This window comes from Varanus komodoensis, unplaced genomic scaffold (genome assembly GCF_004798865.1).
Source record: "Varanus komodoensis strain SLA01 unplaced genomic scaffold, ASM479886v1 scaffold1, whole genome shotgun sequence".
NCBI classification, from domain to species: domain Eukaryota; kingdom Metazoa; phylum Chordata; class Lepidosauria; order Squamata; family Varanidae; genus Varanus; species Varanus komodoensis.
Window position 1 is genome coordinate 109,563,410 of NW_025335268.1, and position 27,741 is coordinate 109,591,150.

Consider the following 27,741-nt stretch of genomic DNA (forward strand, 5'->3'; position numbering starts at 1 on the left):
ATTTGCATATGTATACATGATATGCATACTGCCTTATTTTTAAGACAACATGACAGTTGCTGCATTATTTTGAAATGCTATGCCTTGGTTTCAAGTTATGGGGAGTCTCCGTGAATCTGAGCAAACCCATCAGCTTATGTGCTCCTCTCTCCTCTCCTCTCTCCACCTTATGCACAGCTGGGATGAAGCCTCAACCAGAATTCACTTTCAGTTCTATGATTCCTGCCTGGTCATCATGTAGGAAACTGGAATTGGGTAATTTAAAACAAACAATCGAAAGTAAAACAAAGGAGCAAACAAAGCAAGGTATGTGTTTTAATTGTTTAGCAATTGTCTTGAATTTGTATTAAACAATGATTCATTGCTCATGAATGGTTCATACGTTACAAGAAGCCAGGAATCTTAGACATAGATTCTGAATCCTGGATAAGTCCTTTTCCTGACTCCAGAGGAGGAGGGGAAGGGAGGTGGAGGATGCAGGATCAGTGTTTTGCTTGTCCACATTGCACTACATTCTTCCTTAACATAATCTAAAACTGGTCCACCTACAAATCACAAAAGTTGCTATTCACTGTGTAAAGCAGGGTGAAATAAATAGATTACTGACAGAGATATTTGTAAGCAGGCTAACATTAGCAGCAAATATTCTCATTCCTTTCAGAATACAGATTATTATTCCATGCAGGGACATGAAAGTTTCTAAACATTCAGACCAGAGCCTCTTTTGCACACCTGAATGCAATAGATATTTGTTTCCAGTTCAAGATTTCTACACACTCTCGTGATAGCCAAAGGGTTTTTTGACATGCGCTGATCGACCTTTCCCTCCACCCCCATCACCCAGCATCCACAGCCCATTTTGACAAAACTGACAGGATCACGGAGGGAGAAATCTGCCACAGCAACTTAATTCCCCCATCATGCAAGCAACTTGTGTGCAAAATTACCTTCCTCAGTGCAATGTGCTGTATCATGTGAGTACAAGGAAGAATACTTTGTTCCCATGGCAACAAGCCACCCAGAACCCATGGGCTGTTTCAGCCTGCACATGCGAACGGACTCTTCACCTCTAACTCCAGCAAACATCTCTGAAGATGGCACTTTAACATCATGAGAGAACATCTGCTTTACTCCCTCTCTGAGGTCAAGATCACAACTTTAAAGGTGTACCCAACACACTTCTTCACATAATGGCTGCAAGTGGGGAAGGGGGATGGGGTGGGGTGCAGATTCCCTGCTCTGAGGTTGTTGTTGTTGTTGGGTTTTTTTGTTTTGTTTTGTTTTTTTGGGCAAATCCATATTGTCCTATGCTCATGCCTCCCATGCTCCCAAAAATATCTAGGAGTCATAGGATCACTCCCTAAATTGATAGAATTCTGGTCTGGACTGCTGATGAAGGATGCATTTTTGGAATCTGTCAATATAAACAAGCAACCCCTGAAAGTTGAAAAACTGGCAAACCAGCTAGAGCAGTGATGGCGAGCTTTTTAGAGACCAAGTGACCAAACTGCAACCCATAACCCAGTTATGTATCGCAAAGTGCCAACACTGCAATAAAACCTCAAAACTGAAGTTTTAGTTTAGAAAAAACAACCCATACATAAGAAAACTCAAAGCTAAAATCTTGTGTTAATGAAAATGAATGTATTAAAACTCACAGCCAGTCCAAGCATACGTACGTACATACATACATACATACATATATCTCCTTGGCAGCACACTGACTTGCCATGAGAAAGTTCGGACGAGTCGCAGCTAATGAGTCGTGGCTCATGACATCATTGCCTGGTGCCACTACTCCTTTCCGAGCATGCAGATGACTCCTGTGTGCGCTGTTATCCAATGATCGGCTCGGCTGCTGGGGCGATGCTGGGGCGACTTGGCTCGTGTGCTGACAGAGAGGGCTCTGTGTGCCCGCTGCAGCACGTGTGCCATAGGTTTGCCACCACTGAACTAGAGTATAACTTTTTCTCTAAAAGCTGACTACATGCAGAGAGTATTTTACATAGGGAACCATTCAAAATATGCTGGTATCTATACTAATCTGTGGCTCTCTACCTGTCTTGTAAATTCACACTCCATCCTCAGAATTCTTGTCACCTCATTCTGCTTCCTGTGTACACCTGGCTTCAAAGGATGGGCCTGAAATATTTGATAGACCTGACATGGACACATGAACTGAATTGTTAAAGGTCAACTTCAGTTTCCAGTGATTCTGCTTTACTGTTGTGCTGGATGAACATCATGTGAGAATCTGCCTAAACTGCTAACTAGGCATAGCATATTATAGACTTTGGGGCTTGCCTATATGATTATTATGGAAGACAGACCTTGTATCAGCTCATTCCCTCTTAACAGGTTCAGTACTAGATTAATTTAATTCCACTTCATAACTATCACTTACATATAGTCATTACAGGAGATTACTAATCAGATCCAGAAATTAAAGGAGAGATATCTGTACAAAGTAAAGTGGGTTAAACTTTTAATTAAAAGAGAAGTGCTACGAAATTAATGGCAGGTAAGAGCGAATAAACAGGCAAGAGTAGGATAGCAGTTTATTTCAATATATCAAACCCTAGAAATATATAAAAACAGGAGGGAAGTAAGCCTATGGAAAGTTGCTGCTAACAGATGCTCCATGCATTTAATAGCAAAGGAATGAAGTGCTTGAAGGAAGTGCAAAACTATGAGCTGCGGGGACAATGCTATATGGATTGTGCTGGATACCTTCAGCATTCAGAGTTACTTACTGGTTTGGTTGTTGTCATTCACAAAATCCTCAGAGCCATCGTTGTCATCTTCATCATCTCCAGATGAAAGAACATCTGAAGTTTAAAAATTTGCAAAATTGTTCACCTGCTACAGATTGTAAGTAAACATACCTATTTCTGTGGTCTGGATTTTTAGAAAGTACATCTGGAATAGTTTTTCTTTAAGAGTACCAGTGCATACACTTTATGGATGAATGTGCTCCTACTATGTCTTCAATTGTGGGGGGGGGGGGCAGGGATAGGGGGAGACCCAGGCTGCAATCCAACAAAGATACATGTTTGCACGGAGAAGAATGATATGCACAGCCAGAGGCGTCTTTGAAGTTTCTAAAGCTTAGGAACCACCAGCTGCATTTTCTGTTCTCCCCTGCATGAGTATGTTTCTTGGATCATGGCCATGGAAGTCTCAAAACAAAGTTTCTATTAAAACAAAACAAAACTTTTTTTCTTTCTCACAAAACTAAACACATAAGTTTCTTTAACTGTCATTCAAACAAACTGGTAATTTAATATGTGTGTGTGTGAGAGGGAGAGAATGAGAATAATTTGGTTATATAAGTTCAAAATGAATGTGCATCTGATCAAGCTAGATTTGAACAAGTTCACAAAACTGGTGCTATTTTATATACCGCAAATGGATTTATCATCTCTTAGGTGCACAATCTTATAGAGTATGCCTTTGATGTTCATAAGTCCTTTTTGTGCCTGTGCCCAGCATACATTTAAAATATGCTCACAGAAATTCTCATTCACTTGGACCATTTTCTCATATTTCTGAAGCTAGATAAACTTTTCATTGAATTTGGTTTGTTGATAACCTAAACAGTGGTGTGAGAAATGTAATCTCGAAAGTCTGCGGTTTTCTTAAATTTACATTGAAATTTAACCTAAAGAAATATATTTTTTTCTTATTTACAGAAAGATTTTATATAGTGCACCCCTTAATTAAACTGATGGCTTATGAGGTTTAAAACAGTGACAAATACAAGTATTTATCACGAAAAATCCAGCCAAGGGAAGAGTAATCAGCAGTGCTAGTTAGAAGTGTATAAAATGTACTTTAAAAGGATGAGTGAATGAAACACGTGTTGGGAGTCTAAGAGAAAACAATACTAGGAAAAGATGGATCTCCCAAGAGAAGTTATTGTATAGTCAAATGTGGCCTGAAATTGTCCTATCTTGAGTCAACAGACACTTCCCTTTGAACAAGGAAGGCACACGGAAAAGGACATCAGCAGATGATTTAAGAACAAAATAAAGATTATTTACTTATTTATTTAGAAGGCTTCTATGCCGCCCCATTCGCCGAAGCCTCGGGGCAGCTCACAATAATAAATAAATAAGAACAGTATAAAACAATATAATATGAGTCGACCTGGCCCGAAAAATAAAATAAATAAATAATATTAACAATTAAAATAGCATTGGAATAAAAAGGTCTTCACCTGGTGCCGAAAAATAAATAACGACGGCGCCAGGCAGACCTCTCTGGGGAGCGCATTTCATAGATTGGGCGCCACCACAGAGAAAGCCCTCCTCCGAGTACTTACCAGGACCCAAGCCGTTAAGGGCTTTATAGGTCATAACCAACACCTTGAATTGGGCCCAGACTTCAATGGGGAGCCAGTGAAGCTGACGGAGAACTGGAGTCATGTGAACATAATGCCCAGTCCCCGTCAGCAGCCTGGCAGCTCTATTTTGAACCAATTGAAGTATCCGGATCGTCTTCAAGGGCAGCCCCACGTAGAGTGCGTTACAGAAGTCAAGTCGGGAAGTCACCAACGCGTGTGATACCGTCACAAGGCAGTCGTACTCCAGGTAGGGACGCAGCTGATGGACTAGCCAAAGCTGAAAGAAAGCGCTCCTCGCCACCGCTGTCACCTGAGCTTCCAGTGAAAGCTCTGGGTCGAGGAGCACTCCCAAGCTGCGGACCTTGTCCCTAAGAGGGAGTGCAACCCCATTCAGGTCAAAGTCCCCTTCCCCGAAGCCCGATCCGCCAACCAACAGGACCTCCATCTTGTCTGGACTGAGCTTCAGTTTATTGGCCCTCATCCAGCCCATTACCTCGGCCAGGCACCAGTTCAGCACAGCCACTGCCTCACCTGGATTGGTGGAAAACGAGAGGTAGAGCTGGGTATCATCAGCGTACTGATGATTCCGCAGCCCACACCTCCTGACGACCTCTCCCAGCGGTTTCATGTAGATGTTAAATAGCATGGGGTACAAAATAGAACCCTGCGGAACTCCATGACATAGCTGTCATGGCGCAGAGCCATAGTCCCCCGGCATCACCTTCTGGAATCGGCCATTGAGATAGGAGTGGAACCACTGCAAAGCAGTGCCTCCGACCCCCAATCCCGCTAGCCTATCCAGAAGGATACCATGGTTGATGGTATCGAAAGCCGCTGAGAGGTCCAGGAGAACCAACAGGGACGCACTCCCCCGTCTTTCTCCCTGCACAGGTCATCATACAGTGCGACCAAGGCAGATTCAGTACTGTACCCGGGTCTGAAGCCGGACTGAAATGGGTCCAGATAATCAGTTTCCTCCAAGAGTGCTTGGAGTTGTCCCGCCACCACCCGCTCCAACACCTTGCCCAGAAACGGGATGTTGGCCACTGGTCTATAATTGGTGGCCATCTCTGGATCCAGTGACGCCTTCTTCAGGACCGGTCGGACTACCACCTCCTTTAAAGGGGCAGGTACCCGGCCCTCCCTCAGAGAGGTGTTAACCACTTCCAAGATCCAGATCCCTATCCCGTGCTTGGCGTTGTTAATTAGCCAAGATGAGCAAGGGTCCAATAGGCAGGTGGTGGGACGTACTCGTCCAAGCACCTTGTCCACATCATCAGGCCGCAGTAACTGAAATTCATCCATCAATTTTGGTCCAGATGGCGACATTGGTATCTCCCCAGAAGCCTCTGAATCACTAGTGGAGTCCAGCTCGTGACGAATCTGAGCGATTTTCTCCCTGAAATGCTTGGCAGTCGTCACAGCGGGCCTTTGAGGGTGAAACCAGATCTTTCTTAGGGCCGGGATGAATCAGCCCTTGTACCACCCGAAACAGCTCCGCCGGATGGCATTGTGAGGAGACAATGGAAACGGAGAAGAATTTCTTTTTCGCCGCCCTCACCGCCACAGCATAGGCCCAATAATGGGTTCTTAAGTGTGTTCGGTCAGATTCACCCCGTGATTTCCTCCACCTACGCTCTAGACGTCTCCCAGCCCGCTTCATCGCCCGCAATTCAGGTGTATACCAAGGGGAAGAGTGGGCTCTGCCCGGCGGGAGAGGACGCTTAGGAGCAATCATGTCAATAGCCCTGGTCATTTCCCCATTCCATAGTTCGACCAGAGCCTCGACAGGAGCACCAGTCTTGTCCGCCGGAAACTCCCCCAGGGCCTTCAGGAATCCATCCAGATCCATCCGGCTCCAGGGGCAGACCCACACAATCGGGTCCGCACCCTTACAGAGGGAAAGGCTGCTCTCGAGCACAAACCTCATGAGGAAGTGATCTGACCATGACAGGGGTGTCAGACATAAATTCCTCATCCTCAGACCACCCTCTTCCTGCCCCGTCGAGAAAACCAGGTCCAGAGTATGTCCACATTCATGGGTCAGGCCTGTGACATGTTGAGACAGCCCCATGGCCATCATGGAGGCCATGAAGTCCTGAGCCGCCCTGGTCAGACCAGTCTCGGCATGGAGATTGAAGTCCCCCAGGACCAACATCCTGGGGGTCCTCAACACCAGGTCCCAGATGATCTCCGTCAGCTCAGGCAGGGAGACTGTTCGGCAGAAGAGTGCACAGTACACCAACAGAATCCCCAGTCTGTCTCGGTCACCCAACACCAAGTAGAGGCCCTCTAGCCCCGGCCTCGAAGGGACTGGAAGCCCCGCGAGGGAGATGGAGGCTCGGTAAACCAAAGCGACCCCCCCTCCCCTCTAGGCGTGGACGGTGCTGAACCTGAGACCAGATTACTATATATGACTAGAATTGTACTCTTTTATGCTTGAATAGGACATGGCTTTACATTCATGAACAATTAATTTAGGCTAGAATTGTGTGCACACAGTAAAAGCTACATTTTAACAAACTCACCTGTAATATTTACAATGAAGTAGAGGGGTTCACTGCCTAGAGTCCTAACAGTGCAAGCATAAAAGCCTGAATCTCCTGGTGTAGTATCTTTAACCTGTAAGTATTCCCCAGTAATATTGGTTCGATTGTTGGATACCAAATGGACCCCATCTTTAGTCCAAGTGATCATGCTGATGTCCTTCAGTTGACAGCGCAACGTCAGTTTATCTCCTGGAAGTGCAGAGACTACATCAGGCTGAGAGATCTGATATTTGACTGGTGACTCTGCAAAAAGTGGAAGAGAGATGGACAGAAAAGGGAGATGAAGAGATAAAGGTGGGGAAACAAATATTTCCAACACTGTCAATAAAGGCACTTTTATCCATTAAAAATATACGTTAAAAAGCAAAGCAAAAATCAAATAGTCATAACTACCAGCCACTTCCATAAAATTGGAAAAGGCAAGCAACACTGATTAAACAGATTTTATCCATGAGTGTTGCTGTTTTGTTTGATTGCAGAACCTGGATAAAAAGTAGATAAGATAAGAAAGGCAGGCATTTTTCAGCCTTTGATATGGGATCTGCTGTGCCTAGAAGGGGAAAAAGTATATAGACTGAGTGTTGCACTGGGACTTGAATGATCAGCCTGTTCAGCTGTGAAGCTTGCTGGGCAACTTTGGGCCGGTCACTTTGCATGCAGATGAACCCAAGTTCAATCCTTGCACCCACAAGTTAGGCTAGGAAAGAATCTTGCCTGAATCTCTGACAGTTGCTGCCAGTCAGTGTCAATGATACTGGGTTGGATGGGCAGTTTCCTATGTTAGAGTAGAAATAGCTACCCATTGTGGACTTATGCCCTAAAACTCAGGAAAAGCAATGAGGTTAGTGATGGAAGGGGGCATCCCAACTCTCCATTATCACATGGATAGTCTGAATCCCTGAATATAGCTTATCACTTCACACAAGATTGATGGCAGTTGCCAATAGAAACAAAAAGTTTAAAATGTCTGAAGATGTAAAGATGAACACAAATATGGAAAGGTTAAGTGTACATTCCTTTCTTCGTGTTTAGACAGAGGAAAGACCTACAACTTTTTGTAGGGGGTTGTAATCCTTTTTCTGTCCAAACATGCACAAAATTGTGCCCTGGATGTCTAATTCCATGGGGACATGGGCTCTTCCAGTCCTTTGACCTCCATAAATTAACACTGCACAAACATTGTTTTCTTTGCCATAGTAAAAATTTTACTCTCATAGCCTTTTCTGTGATTTGCACCATCAAGGAAATGTAATTCTTCATTTTCCCACAATATGATCTTGACTGCTATTCCTAAGAACTCAAAGAGACGTCTAAATAATGTTTTTATATGAATATTAACACTTTCCATATTTGGTTTTTTTAAACTGGGCCTTAGAACTTTCAACAGCTTAAAATGCTTTGGCAAGAAAGTTTTCTATGAACACTAATGCAGTTTTACACTTTTCTTTTTTACAAACTTACTGGGGTAATTATGGATTCCATCAATCTATTATACAGGTGTTATATTTTGTACCAATAGAAGGCTATTGCGGGGAAAGAAAGCATTCGCCAGATGGAGAATGGGCTGTTTTCTACATATAGATTTTATATTAGCAAAAGGTTAAATCCAAGAAATGTATCACCAATGAGTTATTTTAGTTTGCTGACACTTCAGCACAAGCAAAACTGGTTTAGTTTATACAACAGTTGACATTATTCTCTGTAACCTCTTCATTTCACTCTACCTGGTATACCAAATTTGTTTTACTGAGACTAGTTGAGGCCAAAAATTTACGACTGTCTTTAAAACTGAATTGTTTTCTTCCAAAGGCCAAATGCATGTAGATCACTACAAGTCATCCTTCTTGCAGAGCACATAAATCCCCAATGAGAAGGCTTACTAATAAATTTTAAAAATACCCTGTGTAACATAACAACAACTGGACAGTTCCAATGGGCACATTCCCAGCTTAATAAACCATGGTTGGTTCAGCTAGGAATAGTAAGACCTACCTTCTCTCTTTCTCCAATTTCTTTTAACCATAATACCCTGTATTATGGTTAATTTAACCATAATACCTGAAATAGCAAACTGAGATTTAATGCTAGTTTACTAACTAGGTCAAACCATGGTTTAAGATTCTGGTTAGTAAAGTATTAAATCACTGTTCCCCATTTTAGACCTAGAGAAGACTACAGCTTTAAAAGATGGGCACTGCAGAACAAAACAAAGCAAGTGTGTGAAAAGGGGAAGAAGGGGAGAAGGAGGCTCAAGCTCAGTGCTTATTCCCACTTTCCTGGATAGGTTGCCGCCATTTATTATTCTGACAGCACTTTATGCCAAGACAAGCTGTTGTGTTGTATTACATTTTGTTTTGTCTGTAAATGTCCACTGGATTCTTCAAAAAGAAGTCAAGGGTCAAATTTAAACAGAGTTCAGAAATAAATGGCTAAAGAACCTAAATAGACAAGAAGAGGTCCTCTGAGATTTATATAGTGCAGATTAATCCACACTTTAATACACAAGTGGAACCTGAGGCAGAACAAGAACAGCTCCATTCAGCACCTCATGGCCACCAAGTGTGCTCACTCCTCTTTGACCAACTGTCCTCTCACTAAGTTCCTCCCCCCTCCCCCTGCAAAGATTATTTCTATATCTGCAAGCCTTTGGGCTCTCCCAAGCCAACTGATGCCTCCCTCTTGTGTGTAGATGGTACTATTCAATATAAGTTGTGACACTAATAGCTCAAAAATAGAGGGAACAACTTTCTTGTGGAGAACATCGTGATAAAGATTAAATGTCAAGAAGAGAAAAGACATAAATAACTGATGTTGGGAAATATAGAAATATTTCAGGTAAATCAGTGTTTTTCTGAGTTCAAATCTAGAGATACTTAAAGAGTGTCACTTTTTATAATACTTGCCTATAAACATTCTCCCAGCGTTTTTTGATGGTGTGCCGAAAAGCAAAAGGAGAACAGGTAAGATACTGCAGCATTATTCTGTCCAATTCTTTCATGTGAAAAGTCCTACAGGTTTTAGTGCTTAGGAGTCCCAGCCAACATGGAAATGAAATGGCTCTGCAGAATCAACCCATTGCCCTGGGCCAAGCCAGTAAATATGTTTTATGCTTACATGAGATTTAGCACCAAAAAGGTAAAGGAAAAGGCCAGCTCCTGCATTTGTGTTCACAGTCATTGTTCCCATTGATTGTGGGTTGGAGAAAGTAAGTTCTGTGCTTCAGTGGAACCTCCATGCCCAAGCTTACATGATGAGGGTGTTTCAGTACACAGGATTCCCCACAAGTCATATTGTGTAGTCCTGGGGAAGCAGCATGGTGCCTGCTTCCCCAGGACTACTTCCCATGTACAAAGTTTAACAGTAAAGCAAGCAAGACACCTTGGTCCTCAGTGCCAGGCAAAGAACCAAGCCCTTTCTTCCATAAGCTGCCACTTGTAGGTTGACCAGCCAACCTTGCCACATCATTCAAGCTGGTTGAAGTTATGACAAAGAAACAAGGTGAAAATACAAGCAAACCACCTGTTCCTCTTTGCTCTGCATTTCTACTACTTGGTCAACTGTAACATCCAGCCAAGTGGCATGAAGAATACTAGCACTCACTTAAACCTCCAGATTTTTGATCAGATACAGATATGTGGTAAAGTTTTCCTCACCATTTGACAAGCCATTCAAGATAGCTAGCTTACTAAGTCCTTATGTGCACACTGTGCTAAGTTGCCACTTGCTAAATGGCAGCTGGATTCACTCCCAGATCTCACATTTCAAGACAGGATTTCAAAACAGAAGTGCAACTCATTTTTGCTCTTCCATCTCTTGGACACATATGAACTGCCTCAACCATAAGAGGGATTTGTGACCAGCACAGCCCTTCACTTTGAGCTGTAGCTGAGTGACAAGTACAACAACACACATAACTCTGGATGCATATAAAAGGAATACAATATGCCAATGCATATTTTGTACATGCCACTAGCTTTTCTATTAGTGTAATGGTGCCTTCTTTTTCTATCTGCAGTTTTTTCCCCTTTACTCAGGGCTAAAACATCTATTACTCAGGGGACAAATCACTGGAGTTGTAGGCTTAAGTACTGAGGGAGGCAACAGTTTCCTGCTTTGTTCTAGTATCTGGGGGGAAATGAAAGTTGTACACCTTTCTGTACAAGAATTCCCTAAAACAGCTGCTGCTGCTGCTGCTGCTGCTGCTGTACATACATCCTGAGGGCAGTTGAGTGACTATTCTGTAAACAGAATGCTGGACTCAATGGACCCTTGTTCTAACTCTGCATGGCTTGTCTTATGACCTTAAACTGGGAAATGCAAAACCTGGCTTTCCTGCGACAGAGCAGGTTAAACCATGGTGAAGTCAAAAAGTAAGAACATGATCACAGGGAAGACCCATGTAAGCTGTCAATCCATTTCTCTGCCAGCCTACAGCTCATTCTGTTAACTAGGCTTAGAGTCCATTCCAGCTTCTATTCTAGCAGTTCTCTTGCTGCTTCCATACCGTTACCTGTCCTATCAGCAGGTGACATGATGGTATAAGATGGAATCCAGTCAAGAGGAAAGGAACCAGAACATACAGGTAGGAATGAGCCAGATCATTGCAAGACAAGCTAAAGTAGTCTTTCCCAAATCAGTGCCCACCAGGTGATTTGGACCATATACCCTCACTCCAGACACCATGGCCAATATTCTCAGGGAGAATGTGAACTACAGACAAAACATTTGGACAGTGACAGGCTGGAGAAGGCTGAACTGGATTGTGGGAAACAGGAGCCCAGAACAGATGGGAAATGTGTGGCCCCTCCAGATACTTTTGGATTACCATTATAATCAGTTCAAACCAGTAACATTGATGACAAGGCATCATGGAAGTAGTGACCTAAAACATCTGGAAAGCAAAACATTCCATATCTCTGACCTAGCTTTCCCCATGCAAACATAAATACACATGTGTATTGTATTGATGGATTCTACCAGCTTAAATTGAATCACAAAAGAGCCATCAGATCTCCCTTTTTTACACTAATACTATGTATACCAATCCACTAAAATAGTTTCAGTATAAATAAAGAATGATACAAGCATCAAAACCACATGGTCCATATGTAGGACTTTCTGTGCAACTATCAACTTTTCCAGCTGTGCTGAGGAATATTCAGTAAACCCATCATAAACATCCTCTTGGACGATAAAAGTTCTTTTCTGCCAAGGCTACAAGAGGCAGTGAGGCTTCCCCCACCCCTTCTAAATAATAATTTAAAAAATACTTCAGTAGCAGAAAAATACAAAGGAATGGAATTTGGCTGGTTTGAACTCTTTGACTCATATGCTGGGAACCTTAATTATAATATACAAGCAGGAAAGTGTGATAAATGCAAGATATTTTGTTTGTACAATGGGGTGGGGGGAGAGCCTGGGAACAAAGCTGTCACACAACTTGTATATTGAGTTAGATCTAACTCTAAGAGCAAAATTTCCTCCCTTTTATAGGAGACCTTCTAAATCTGGAAATTCAAAAATTAGAACTAGAAGTCTCCTGTTCTGTTAACAGTTTTATTTTGAAAAGGCAAACCATGTTTCTGCTTCATGTAGTTTCATTCCAGCCAAGCGAACCTTCTAAACTCAGTGCTGTGATGTTTTCAGAAGGGGAAAACAATAATGTGTAACTCAGGCAAAAAACAAAACAAAAACAAAAAACTGGCTCAAATAATAGCACACCTTAAAAATGGCACTGACAGCTCATTTTTCAGAAATGGAAAATGGCTCCTTTGGAATCAATGGACTGGTTACTCTGCCTGGGTGAGCACTCCTGAGCTTTGTACCACAGTGTATCACTGTTCTGGCACATGTCTTGCTATCTAAAACAGGCACAGCTACAGGTAAGACTGGGATAACCCCCCAAAAGTTTTGGAGGGTGGGCACAATGGGAATTTTCGGAAAGTGTCAAGGGTGCTCATTCAAAATGGCTGTCGTGGGAGCACTTGGCCAATTCATGCTGGATATGGCTGCTCTCAAAAGACACATTTTCTGGTGAGATTAAAAGAAAAGAAACTTGCCCAAGTATCTAATTAAAGGGCTGACTTGGGGTCTGAGTTTCAAATCACAATAAAGATTGTGCTGAGGCTGCACTTGGCTTTACAGCATTGCTTTAACAACAATAATTAAAATAATCTTAAGAAACCAAATAAAAATCAGGAGGGACAGAGAGTCTGGTGGGCACCGAGAGGGAGCAATGGGCACACTGTGCTGGCAGGCTGTCACCATGGCCTTTAAGTCTTGGGAAGGAAGACTGACATTATAGGGGTTTATAACATTTCACACTGTGTGGAAAGAAAGTGGAGGAAAGAAGCTGTTCTCCTTAATTCAGAATACAGGAATGCAGTTTCATCCAATGCAAGAGATTGGCAGAAAACTCAGGACAGAGAAAAGAATACACATTATGCCATATGATATGGTGACAAGCACCAGCTTAGGACTGAACTCACTATAAAACTGTTCTCAAAATTAGCAATTATATACATGGGTTGGATGGCTGCTCTACAGAAAGAACTTCTAACACTAGTTACAAGGGATTGTGCAACTATTCTATCTTTTCTTGCTTAATGGCATTTTTTCTGGTAAAAAAGAAATGGAGGAAGTGGTGGGGAAATTTATGCACTTAAGATGCCATTGTTTGGTCTCTTCCTCCCCACTCCATAAAATTCTGTGAAAGAGGCAGGGAGACCATGGGGAAAAGGCCTCATCTGGAAGCATCTTAGAATAAATAGCAGGAAAGGAGCCCCAGTATAGATCAAGTGTCTTGGTGGAGAAAGGTGAAAAGGAAAGATTTCACCCCTTGTCCTCACTGTAGTCCCAACCTGGACCAGCAAGGTTGCAAAGACGCGGATCCTACGTGGGGATGCTCTCTTGACAGTTCCTCATTTGCTTGGAGTTTGAGACACACTGGTATTCCCCATACTGGCAACTCTTTCCCCACCCACATGCCAGTAGCACCAAATTTCAGAAGCTTCAGCTAAAGTCTCACTTGTTTTCCTGAGCTTTTGATTGAATTGTCCTCTCTTTTCTTTTGCTGCATCAAACTATTTATCTGTTACTGTTCTCCCACGTTGATTTGGGGGGTGGGGGGGGAGGGTGCTATGCTTTACTGCTAGTATCTCATTTTGGGGTTATTTTTATACTGAAAATCAGGGAAGAGTTTTCTTAAATAACTAAACAATAAATATTTATTAGTCTCTTTTCTAAGAGCTAAGCTTTGGTCAGCATGCTTCAGCCTGATCTTTTCTGGATATTTTGGACTACCATAATCCATGACTGTTGACCATAATAACTGGGCTGATGGGAGCTGCAGTCCAAAACATCTGGAATATACCAGTTTGGAGAAACTTTCCTAAGCAGTTAGGAAATGCTACACTCACTTAGTTTTAGCTGCCCAACTACTATCTGTTTTTTCCTACCATTTATTTCATTCTGAATATTAAAAGGTGAAATATGAACTTTGATTGTTGACCTACATTTTCCTAAGGGCAGAAATCAATCGACATAGCTCACGTTCTTTCAAAGAACAAGAAAGTGCTCTGTAGCTGCAAATGAAACTATCCAATTCTAAAACGCAATTAAGTAGGTGCTGACTCCACAGCAGCATAGGACACTAATGTTAATCCAATATACATAAATCTACTAGCAATAAACTTGCTTCTGAATTATAACTAGTACACAGGCCTCACTGCAAGGCAAGCACTGGATGCAACAGTAGCAGAGTTACATTATAGAACTATGCTAATGTTGAATGGATCTTTGCTAATGGAAGGCAAGAACATGTATGGAAAACTCAATACTTGATCTAGAAAAACAGAATTCCACCCAATAGTTTTAAGTGGTACATCCAATTCCAGTAAAAACAAAGCAAAAGAAAAATGCATAGTTGTTTTTTACTCACATTATGACACTAGGCTATCTTCATGCGATCAAAAGCAGCCCAAGGCAAGGACTTGTTCTCTATTGTCATATACTGCAGTTGGGTGGTATTTGTTGGCCACTTCTGCTTCACCAGGCTCAGAACCATTTTCCATACTTATTCCTATTACTGTTGCATAACTATGCTGGTAAGATTTGCCTCCTAGATGGGGCACCATTTTTCTCCAGAGACCCTCCACTGAACTGGACAGAGTTTGGGTCAGCTGACCTACTAGCAGGCAGTTCGTGAGACATCTGTTCCAAAGTTGCACACAAAAAATACCCTCTGTAACTAACAGGCTTATAAAGGTTAAATTAGACACACACAAACTCACCAAACCCGACAAGAATCATAAAGTTAAATTACAGAGGCATTACTATAGACTCTAAACTGTTTTGTTCAAAGATAATTCAGTGACACCTGGATTCATGGCTGTGACTCTTTTCAACCCCAGAGAATGGTTTGCATCTTCATTACTCTGGTCTGCTCTGCTAAGACACTAGACCCTCACTGAAAGTGCGTTCATGCACAATTAAAACAGTTTATACAGAATGGAGCTTTTCAAAACTGATTTATATTCTGAATCAGAAACCAAACTAGGAATGGCAGCAGCAGATGGATGTGCTGATCAGACTCTGCAATGGCCTGGATGGGAAGCAGGTTTTAAATGGACCACAGGGATTTCGGGGCAGTGATGTGATTTGAATCCTTACTGGATCCACACTTTCTACCCCTATAATAGTAATATGCCAGTTAATAAGCCAATAAGAGGCATGGCACAGGTGGGTATAATACAAAGTATAAAATTAATAATACAACAATGGGTCTGCCTGATTTACATTTAATAATTGCCAGCCTAGTTATTCAAAGGAACTGGCAACATAATGATTCAATAATGCCCACCCTTCTTCTTCAGATTTGGAAAAAAGTGGTTTGAAATTCAAAGGGGAATCCTATGCATGTTTACTCAGAGGTAAACCTCACTGAGGACTCCCCAACAGGCCCACCCCATCTCCACACTTCTTGAGCAACAGGGGGGTGTTGTTTCCTAAAGAAGCCCAGAACTAAGCAGAAATTCTCAATTCTTCAATTGGCTATTTGCAGAACTCTCTTCCACAAGCTCCACTGATCTGCACCCACTCAGACTCTAACATTTTGGATAGTTTTGATTGTTTGGGAAACCTCCCATTGGGAGGTCTCGCTACATGTTGGTCACTCTAGTAGACCAGCAGTGTTGAACACTGTCCATTGGATTAACTGGATTGTACTGTCGAGCGTGAATGCATAGGGCTGTGACACTAATCACACTATCTTGAAACTTTCACTAACTCCAATTTAAGTCCCCTGAGTTGTTTTCAAGGACAATTCGGACAGCTTTTTGTGTCCAAGTCCATAAACAGTGTTCTGGAATCATTTCAAAATCAGGAAGCAAGAATTTTTTTTCCTGCCGTCCTAACAGTTTCAGTGCAGCAGATCCCCAGATATTTTGTTCTATTAACAATACTTAAATTGCACAAGCATTTTCTCTATAAACATATTTCGAAATATTTATTTTAAGCAAATGCTACATTTTTGAAGTTAAATGACACACTAAATGCAGGAGATAAAAACATTTCTGGTAAAGTTAGAAGGCTGAGTATAAAAAGAGTCTTATGTTGCACTTATTACTGGAACAATTTAACTGGTTATTGCCTCATCTGTTTTGGGTAACTATGAGTTCTCTCAGAGTTGTGAACCTGTTTGTATTTCCATGATCAACTTCCCATGTTTGTAGCTTAAATTTGCCTGTAAACATTTCATAAGCCTGAAGCATAACTGGAAGTCTCAGACTACAAGATTTTTATTTTAAATTAAGAAATACCCATGTTGTTGTTGTTACTACCTTTATATCCTGTCCTTTTTCCTCATGCAAAGAACCCACGGTCCTCCTCATCTTCATTTTATCCTCACTGTATCTATGAGACAGGTTAGGCTAAGAAACAGAGTGTGGCCCAAAGTAACTGGAAAGTTAGACTGAGCTGACTAGTGGGAATTAGAACTAGGATCTCCTGAATCCTAGCCCAACATTCAAGCCACTACATCAAACTGGCTACACTGTATAAGCAGCTTGTGCTGTTGCCATATGGAGACATATTTACTTCCACATTCCCAGACAGGTTTGTTCTCCCATTTAGCAACTTTTGATCATCTCAGGTAGTCAACCTTATATAGAAATCTGCTTTTGACTAATGACTAGGCCCATGGGATGGGTCACCTTTTGTTCTGGCTTTCATCCATGACTGCCAAGGAAGACTGCTGTTGCAAAATACCGACAGAGCTTCAGCTTTTGGGAGAATAGAAGAAAATAAATAAGGAAGTTGAAGGCCTGGCTCTGGGCTGCTCCTTCATTAAAAGCAACTTTCCCTAATCAGAGGAGCATAGAAAGCTGCCTTACACTGAACCAAACCACCAGTTATCACAGTATTCAATATGCCAACTTTTCTGAACCCAATACCCTCCAGCATTTTTGACCAATAGCTATACTGGCAAGGCCAGTGAAATGTTTTAATGGCGTTGTACTTTTATTATGGTTTTATGCCTGCACACCATGTGGATATGTTTTGCATGACAGGTAAAATAGACATACTTCTAATTTAAAAAAATACTGACTAGAAACAGCTGTCTGGGGTTTCAGACAAAGGTTTTCTCCAACCCCACCTGGAGATACTTGGCAATGCAGACAAAACATATGCTGTAAAGAGGCTGCATTGAAATAAACCTTTATTCAGAATATTTATTTATTTACTGCATTTGTTTGTATAAACTTGTTTTATTTATTACTTTGCCACATTTGTTATGTATGTAGCACGCAATATAGGAACATAAAAACATCATTGATTTTTACAACAAATCAGAACATGGAATCTTAAAATCAAAGGCAACATAAAATGCCGAAAAAGGTCGGGGGGGGGGAACCTCCCAGCAATCCCAAAGTTAAAAACATGGATTTTAAAATGGAGAAAACCAGATTTGATTGTTATTTTAAATGCCTGGGTGAACAGGAAGGTCCTTGCCTGATACGAAGCAGATTATAGGGATGGTGCCAGAGGATTTTCTCAGGGAAGACAGACCCATAACTACACAACTATATACAGGGAAAGGAGCAAGCGAAACTAACTTCCTGACTGTTACATAATATTGGAGTTCAGAATCTTAACTACTCAAAATTTAATATCCCAAGTCTTGTTTGAAAAATGCAGTGGCATTCCACAAAAAAACCTTAATTTCAGTATAAAACTATCCATCTTTCCAGAAAATCTGGCTGTGAAGACTATTTGCTCTCACTTCCTAAATGCAGCTGTCTGCATGCTTTGCTCTTGTGCATATCTCTAGCATCCACCAGCATCACCATGAGATGAGAGAAGATGCACTGGATCATGACCTATGACCACCTGGATGCTTCAGTTTACGGAGTTTCAAGCCACTCCCTCCCTCCAAAACACAGGAAATGCTCAATTTAGCTCCAAGTTTTAAGAGCTTAATTTGTTCTTTGGAAAGATGTTAAATGACGCTAAGAAACAAAGGACATTTTAACATAGTGATTGTGTTGTTTAAAAACCTAAGGGCAGCTTGTCTGAACATCAGTTGAAAGGGATAAGGGAGTTAAATGCCAAGAAGAAACCAAATTAACTAGCCCAGCAGGTTTCCCAACAGACAACATGGGTGAGAGAAGGTCACAAGTGAGCTTGCTATTTATCAAATATATGTCTAAACTAATTATTCAGTTCAACCAAGTTGCTTTTCAACCTGTGTGTGCAGTCAAACCACCCATCATTAAGAGTTGACTTCATTAGGATTCTCTGCATGACAGAAATTTAGATCAGGTTTAAAAGCCATTTTGGAGACACAGCACCTCCACATCCAGTATGCAGAATTAGTATAGATAACTATTGCTTAAAACTAACAAAAGACAGCAAAACATTATACAAGGCAGCCGGCAGCTGAATACTTTGCCTTTCATTTTTAATAAGAAAGAGTCACCATAAGGTGATTTCCTCTAACACAGATACAAACCCAGGAGGTCCAATCAGTATTTACCATGTCCCAGAAAGTAACATTTTCCATATGTTCAAAAATATGCATTCAGACAAATTCTTTTAGATGTGAAAAGTGACAAGGAAATGTAACCTCTTGCCATCTATTCTGTCCTTCCTGCTGGCAAATTGTAACACTCCACCTAAGCCTAAGGTCTACAACTATGCAACTTTCTATTGACAAAATGCATGTGTAGGAATGTGTACAGTGCGAGGAAAAGTACACATCCTGACTACATTGTCAATTCTCTGTATTGACAGAGAATTGCCACAGTTGGATTTAATGCAAATATGAAGGCTTGGGAAAATTTTGGATGCCCAGATACTGTTGGCAGGCAAAAAAGATGTTATCTTCTATAATGTCCAGTCAATGCTCAAATTTAAGGCAGGATTGTTCAGGGTGGTTGGTTTGCTTCCCTATATACTGTTTTTAGGAGTCTTCCATGGGGAGCATCACTGGCTAAAAAGTCAGGGTTTGATCTGTGGATAATTATTTTCCTTCAAGCCCAATAAAAATCCCCTACATTCAGTGATGTACATTCAACATGAGGGTAACAATGTTGAATTTGATTAAAATTCAGGGTCTGGTAAGGAAAAGAGAACACAAACCTTCAAAAGAGAACACAAAGAGCACACAACAATCTACCTGTCAAATTCCCATCTGCTAGCAGATCTTCAAGCTTCAATTGTGGGCAGCTTGTAAAAACAGGAAAAACCACAACGGAATTTGTTTTTATCCATTGCAAACATTTTGACAATTGAACATAATTGTTCAACTTAGAAAATGCAGAATGTTTCATGATTTGTCACCTAGAGGACATTTAACTTACCACAGGTGAACAAGCAATTGGCTATTTAAAAGTGAAACCTAGATCAGATAAAATCAAATTCTTGAGATTCTAACAATAGCTGCAACTAAGAGAAAGAGCAAGGGAAGGAGGAAGAGTGATCACAGAAATTCTTAACAATATGCAACCTCGCTCTGGAATGAGTCATGCTACTTTGTACCACCTTACAAAAGAATGGCATGATGACTGTAAGACTAAGATTGAAAGGCCCCAAAAAGGGCAACCAGAGGCTTCAGCAAGCTTGAGCAACTCCCCATGAGGAAAAGTTGCAACATTTGCTGCCACAAGGTAGCTGCCAACTTGGCTAGTTTTAAAAAGGGATGAGACAGATTCAAGGAGGATGCGAGGATCAGCAGCCAGCAATCATAGCAGCCATATATTACCTCCAGTAATACCAGTTGCTAGAGAATATGGAAAGAAGGGTGCTAATGCACCCGTTTTCTGCTTATAGGCATCCCATATGCATCTGACTAGCCCCTGTGGAAAGAGAATGCTGGACTAGACAGTTCTCTGGTCTGATCCAGCATGGCTTTTCTTGTGGGCCTGACCTTGCAGTATACTTAATATTACAAGAGGCAATGGCACGCTTGAAACAAAAAATATGCCAACATGCACTGCAATCCATTATTGACATAACAGTAGTCTCTGATGACTGGGCTCTCGTTTTTTGACTGCCGAGATTTAGTGCTGGGGCACTAAGGACCAGGGCCCTGATGGGAATCGGCACAGCTCCACAGCCCCACCCTCCTCACCTTCTCATCCATCCCCAACTCATCCCTTTTTTTCCTCCGCTGAAACCCAGGAGCAAACTCAGCAAGGGCAACCTCTGCAGGTTCTTTCCACATGGCTGCAAGGGGGGGGGGGGGGGGGGGACACTCAGCCCTCAGAGTTCCAGCTCCAACAAGGTATGATCCTGAAACTGGGGCTCCAAAGATTCTTGTGATTCAGACAGTGGAAGAAAGACACAGAACTGCCCCGTCAGTTAATTAAGATGCTATATTAAGAGTTCAGTATTAATATATCTAAATGATACATCAATAATATTAATTGAAAGTCACTTTTAAAATACAAAGCAACATACTATTTCTTTGCATTTTCAAAAATTTCTTCTTCAAAAAAGAATAATCTTCAAAGAATGTCAATGTATTTGATGAGGTTTGCTCCCATTCAATCTGATTTAAATTCTACCCTTTTGGGCAGAAAACCACTGCATGCTTTCTCAGAAATAAACCTATTTGAACATAGTGAGTTTGCATATCACAACTCACTGTGGGTTCTTCAAAAAACCCTGGTGCATCCAACAGACAATCAGGTTCACTGTGGCTTGTTTTGTCTCCTTCTCCCTCATTCTTCCCATGGGATTGAACAGCAGGACCCATCTTATCAGTCCTCCTCTCCTTTTAGCACAGCTTTTTTCCCTCCTTCCCTCATTTTTTTTTCAGAGATCGTTTTTCTCAGTCTGTGAGTTGACAGGCACTGACAGCCCCTTCAAACTGACCAAGGCATTAAAGAAGGTTTCGTTGGCTTGTCATCCTTTAAAAAAGTTTAACATAAGAAATGTGTGCAACTTTTTGTGCATTTTTAAAAATTAAGATTTTAGTCAGACTTAAGCAAGTGCATGGGTGAGCATCAATATGGGTCTGAAATAGCATGCCTCACTTGGGTGATGTCCATGTCATTGACCCAGAGAAGGTGCAAAAACAGCTGTTAAAAGGCTAACTGTCAAGAGAAACCAAATGATCTTTGGTCACAGATGCAGTGACCAGTAGATCACAGCCTTCGTGGCAAAATCTTCCTGGGGACTTTGAGCCTTACTCTTGCCAGGTTCCTCACACTTTCCTTAGACCCTTGTTCTTGGAAAAGTGGAAGTCACCTCCTTTTATGGGAGCATGCAGTTTTGACAGCTAGTGCCAAAACTCCAGTTCCTTGGATTCTTGACTGGGCTACCCATGGTATTTTGAAACTGACATATCCATGTATGCCTTAATAACCAAATAAAAGTCACACCAGGCCTTAAATCCTAATCTTGATTGAACTAATAAGGTTTAGGTGAATGCAGAGGGGTCTTTCAGCCTCCACAGAGAAGATAATATGTTTCTGCAGTATGTACCTTTGAAAAGTAAAGTGAGCACTGATACTAAAATGAAAAAGTAATATTTGCAAAGGCAGCTTATTAAAAATCACTTTTCACAAAACATCATAATCTCATATGTCTCCATCTTTTCTACCACATAAAAGCTCTCACTATGTCATTAGCTTTATAAGCCTGTTTTCTCTTGGCTAGTCATTTCTCAGTGTTCTCACATCTGACACTATTTCATGCATGTAAACAAAACTTCTGCCTCAGGGGAAAAAATGTTTTTTTTTCCCCTTCCAATAATGCCATATCCCGATAAGATCCAGATTCTGTAAAGTGGATATCCATTCCAGAGGCAAGGTGATTTAAAACTTTAAAGCAAACCCTCTTTAAAGGGCTAATTAGGAAATAAACTTTCCCTAAAACTACTGTAGCAACCCTAGAAATGGCTTTTTCCTTGCAATGTTCTGCGTTGTGCTGTACAAAACTGTTTGCAACTTTGAGCCAATGACTGGGATTTTCAGAATCAACTCGGGAAGAGTCCTACAGCAAATCACAGTATATGTCCAGAATGCCATGGTACCTTTCAAAAAAAGAACAAGCAAGCAAAGACGGGAAGAAGACCCTGAAGTTTCTTTAAAAGGCATATGTAGCAGGCTGCTAGCCTTTGGGGTTGCAGCAAAAATCATGGACACTTGGTGAATTCCGTGAATCTAGATTGAAGGAGGCTGCTTTTCTCCCCAATTACCAAGTAACTGCCTCATAACCTGCCCACCAAATGCCCCCATCCCAAAAGGTATTGTAACACTGCCAGATACCTTCCTCCCACCCCACAAATGTCATATGAGTTCCGTTGTTCTTTTTCCTCTGTTATTCTAGTCTACATTCTTTTCTGCCACTGGTGGGAAAACGTACAGCACAGTAATTAAGTACACTGTACCGCTCCCTACATGAAGAGATGTGGGGAACAGAAATGAGGTCCCACTATACATTCTGCTGCCCTAAAAAGCAGCAGGATCTGGAGTTTTAACACATTTCTGAGGCAGCAAGCCGCAGGTATCCCTAGGAAAGATAGATCACTGGCAGCCATAGATCACTGGCAGAGCACATGTTTGTGTGCGCAAGATTCTTGAATTTCCGCACACAGCTGGGAAAGGCTGCGTCTGAAATCCTGGAGAGCCACTGCAAGTCAGACTGCACCATGCTGGACCAGATGGGCCACTGGTCGGATGCCTCATAATGCAGTTTCCTATGTTCCCAAGCAAGAGGCAGGTGAATGACTCAGAATTGTAATGAGGAACTACCGCTTTTAACGTCTTATTACATTAATTTCATATTCATTTCATGCTTTGTAACTAAGAACGGGTGCCTCAGTTGTGCTCACTCCCCCCCTCCAGTCTCTCACAATCCCTTCTCCTTTACCATCTGGCCTTTTAGATCATACGCCCAAGGGCAGGGACGATCCTCTTAGTAATCTTTGCACATTGTTTTGGAAGACTGTTGTGGCTGAAAAGTGGAGTTACAGAGCAACTACACAAACCAGTGTTCTCCCTCATGAACCTCTTCTCTGTCATCTCAACTGAATGCAGATTGCACTATCACTATGTTTCATTAATGCTTGTTTTTCCTCCCTCCCTGGAAATGCATAATTCAACACAATCTTCAGTGTAAGTAACTCTGAGAATGCATTCTACGCATCTGGGAAAGCTTAATTTTATATACAAATGAGTAAGCAAAAAAAAGTCAGTCAAGCATGGGTAGAAAAGCACAATTCATGTTATCCTATGAAATACAGAGGCCAGAACTGCTGAACCAAGCATCTGGGAGAAGACATGTTTCACAAGCATTATCCTGACAAGATGGTTTTGACAGTTCAGTTAATATTCAAGTGTTACCTTGTTATGGTACAAAATAACTAAAACTATATTAACACTCACTAGCCCCCTTACTGTGAGACATGGAAAGTGGCAGGAGAGCACCAGGGGAGAGAACTGTATACTGGGGAGAACAATAAATAAATAAAAAATCTTTCTTACAATACATACTATGTAATAAAAAACATTTAACATTCCGTAAACACTGTCATCTGAGGAACTTGGGAATCAGCATGTGTCCCTAAATAAACATCAGCTCAAAATGTCAGCTCAAAATCATCATGACCGTAAAAAAAGCCCCCTCATTTATACAAAGCATTAGAGCAATATAAAGCACTGTCAGTACTCCATGTTTTCTTTGGCATGAACAGGCTTGCAGATTTTGCTTGGATTTTAGCATACCCTTATACTGAACACACTGCAAGGTTGTTGGCTTTGAAACAGTAAGGGAGACAGGCTAGGAAACTAGCAGGAACCAAATAGTAAGTACAGAAAGAAAGATCATTTGCAACCCATGGGACAAGTGTGGCCCATTTTGTAATCCGACAAGGACTGCCTTCCTTTCTGTCCTGTGTTTGCAACACACCTGCTCTATGGTGCAAAAAGAAAGCCATCTACTCAGTATTCGCGGGGTTTGGAGGCAGCTTCCCAAATGCTGGTGGCAGCACCAGCAAACCTCCACAGCACTATCACATTCTTCACATAAAGCACAACATTGCTTTCTTTTAAGGTAGTGGGTATTTAAGTGAGCAGGCATAAATTAGTAAGCTGGTCACAATAAATCTTGGCATGACACCTTCATGGCTTTGTGACACCAGAATAGGAAACCAAGAACAAATTCTTCAGGATTAGGAAGGGTGATGTGCAGATATAATGCTCAGGAAAGGAATGAACAGAAAGAGATTCTACTACATTGAAAGCTAAAAGTCCAGTAAAATGACATTGCTCTGTCAAATAAACTGACATATTATTATTATGTGGGCTGCATTTGGCTCACAAGACAGCTAAAATTCACTCCACTTTAACTATGAGTGGTATTAAAATGGAATTTTTGTGGCCATTTTGAGCTGTGCACTTTCAAATAAACTAACTGCAGCCAAGTATAATATGAACAAATGACCAAAACTAAATTGATTTTTTCCTAAAGAAGAAAAGCAGTTTTCATACAAAAAAGGCATTGATATGAAATAGTGTGGGAAGTTCAACAAATAACTCTTAATCATGATGGTTTAGAAACCCCATATTCTTCTTCAAAAATGACAGAGATGAAAAGCTTGGCTTTGTTTGAAGGTAGATACCCCAGTGTGAGCACCAGATAACCTTTATTTTAGTGTTACTGATCTCCTGGTTTAAGGTTGAGCATATAAAGAAGAACTTCCAGAAATCAAAGCTTAGATCAAACAAAATACTTGATTTGTAAGCTTAAGTTGTTGAACTAATAATCAAGCTCTCTGGTTTCCAAAACTGTACATGTCTCCTTATTACATGGCTGAGCTTTTTTAAAAATTGGAAGCCTGTAGTTGCATGTTTGAAAGCAATGACATGCAGTAGTCATTGCAGATACTGGCCTTTGGGGAGTTATATCAAACAATCGAAAATTTCTTAGCAGTTGTACACTGCTTCATCTCGGGCTGTTACATCATCTTATACTATGCCCATAACTGGGTCTACTACCCTAGGTGTACACTTGGATATACTTACAATTATCATCTCTTTCTTACAACTATTAGAGCAACATCAATGGTAACAACATACATTTCACAAAAATATGTTTTCTCTTGCAGAAAATGTGGTGGCTGTACATAGTTATTTATGCAGTGCTTTAACTTCCTTCAAAATTTCAGATTCTGTTAAAAAGAAAACTGAACAAAAACTGTAACTTACCTACAGGTTTTGAAGTAGTTCCTTCACCTACTAAATTGTATGATGGCCGAGCCATTGAAAATCCAGCCATGGTGATCAACACCAGGCAGATAAGGCAACATGAATCCCAACAGATCATCTTCTCAGTGCTAGTCCCTGATCCTCTTCCATACCTCCATGTGGACTTTAATCCCATCTGAGCTCTTCTAGGCAAGCATGGACTGAAAGCGGCACCTTAAACCTTAATAAGTACCTTCCTGCTTCCAGTTGCCGTGGATTCTCCTGAGGGAAATGGAGAAAGACGTTCTGTGAATCCATTGCAGTTTTAAAGCCTCCCAAAGCACATATCCATTCTCATCATCAATTCATGCAAATCCAGTCTTCCAATGTTTGTTAAGACCCAAAGTAAAGGGTTTCCTTTGGTCATAGAAGGCTTTATCCCATGGTGGCTTTTTCTTAAGAAAATGTGTTTCTGCTGGCACAATCTGGGGCACTCAGTTTTCACCAATGCTTCTCCTGCCTAGAGAAGATCTCTGTATTGCATTCTGTTCCAGAGAATACCCTAATTATCAAGATAAGTTTTGCATAGGGAGGATTAAGTGGCAAGATCAACAAACAATGGGCGTTCCTTTGCTTTTTCACTAAGGCAAAACCATCATTAGATGCAAAAGCAATAAGCCAGCTAGGACCTGGAGTGCACGCCCATGTGAAGGATAAAAGGGAAAGCAAAAAAGACAACATATAAGGAAATTCTGAGCACAACTGGCTTGGCATTTACTGAGATACTTTTATTAATGCTTCAGTCTATCAGAGAATGCAGTAGATTAAACAATAGTTAAGGTTCAGCTTCACTTTAAAAATGTGATCATCTAAAGCTGAAGAAATATGGATAAAGTTGTCAAATACTAAAGTACGTTCTTGCTATAAAACTTATATGAGGACCCACGGGATCTGGGCACATATATTCAAGGCCTACCATTTTGACTTATACAGCCAATTTAGAGCAGCAAAAATAACATATGGGACCCTACTGGACTTTAATAGTTCAGTGCAGGTGTTGTTTGCACAGTTGATAAAGCAGAAAGCAAGAGTGATGCTGAAAATAATTTCAGGCAAGCAGGACTATCTCAACCTATTTTGCTACCCATTTTTGGCCACAACAGACAGACATGTTGCCACCCTCTCTTTCTTCTTGCCTGCCCTGGGAGCAACCTCAGCCACCACCGTCACCACCATCTTCCTCCCACAGCTCCTGCCTTCACCAACATCTCCCTCTCTGGTACCCACTGACTTCCTCCTCCATGCTGCCTCCATGCTCCATTCCATTCCCAGTGATGGCCCTCTGGCCACCTCCTTATTCTCTTTTTCTTCCCATCTCTCCATCTCCCTGGCCAGCCTCCTCCTCCTCCTCCCTCTTCTCTACAGCCATTGCCTGATTGCCTTGTACAAACCAAAGGGTCCTTCCCTGTGAGTCATTCTCAGCTCAGTGCTCCTGTAGTCTGACTGTACTGCTGCACCAAGGAGAAACCAAATGCCACAGCTCCCAGGTGCCCTCCACACTGGCATGGACCACATAAGCCTGTTGCTGCAGCACGACCTTCAGGGACTCATTGGTTGCCCCCAGAATTTGACACAAAAGGCAGTTTCCCTGCTCAGCCCTCCAAAGAAGCAGCCCTGAGCTTGGCCTTTTTCTCTAATGTGCTTCCTCCTAAAAGGAGGTGCTGTTTTAAAATGGTAGAACGTGTAATTATGCACCCACAACCTGAATTGATACACTCCAGGGAGAGCTGTACTGCGTGCCATTCCTCATTTCTGAACAAGTCTACTACATGAGCTTAGACAAGTTAGCTTCTCTGTCAGCCTTAGTTCCCTGTCTGTAAAATGAAATGCCTCCAGAGATGTTGTAAAACAAACAAAATAAAAAGTAAGATCTACTTGGTACTTTTAATTGCTTACATTTAATAAGTGCTAAGTAGCAGCAACATGCAATTACATAGCTAATTTAAATGCTAAGAACATTTTTGGCTTACTGTGCTTTTTTTTCAAGGCAGTTATGCAAGATATTCCAGTTTTCAATCTAAAAGTTAAAGTCATACATTATATTCTACCACACAGTGATCAACAATACACAGCTTTAATTCTAAAGCATTAATTA

The 27,741-nt window shown here is 41.4% G+C and overlaps 1 protein-coding gene across 6 annotated transcripts in view; it reads right to left on the reverse strand.

The window, feature by feature from the left end:
- The window catches only part of FGFR2 (fibroblast growth factor receptor 2), a 130,899-nt gene that overhangs the window by 96,882 nt on the left and 6,276 nt on the right, over positions 1-27,741 (reverse strand). For 4 of the 6 annotated variants that reach the window (XM_044440172.1, XM_044440157.1, XM_044440164.1 and 1 more), the window contains exons 2-4: positions 25,608-25,868; positions 6,874-7,137; positions 2,754-2,828 (exon numbers count right to left, since the gene is read on the reverse strand). In XM_044440172.1, the coding sequence (XP_044296107.1) occupies positions 2,754-2,828; positions 6,874-7,137; positions 25,608-25,782 (514 nt within the window). In that variant the 5' untranslated portion in view covers positions 25,783-25,868. The remainder of the gene's footprint in view (positions 1-2,753; positions 2,829-6,873; positions 7,138-25,607; positions 25,869-27,741) is intronic. The other 2 variants (XM_044440178.1, XM_044440174.1) reach the window with 1 other exon arrangement.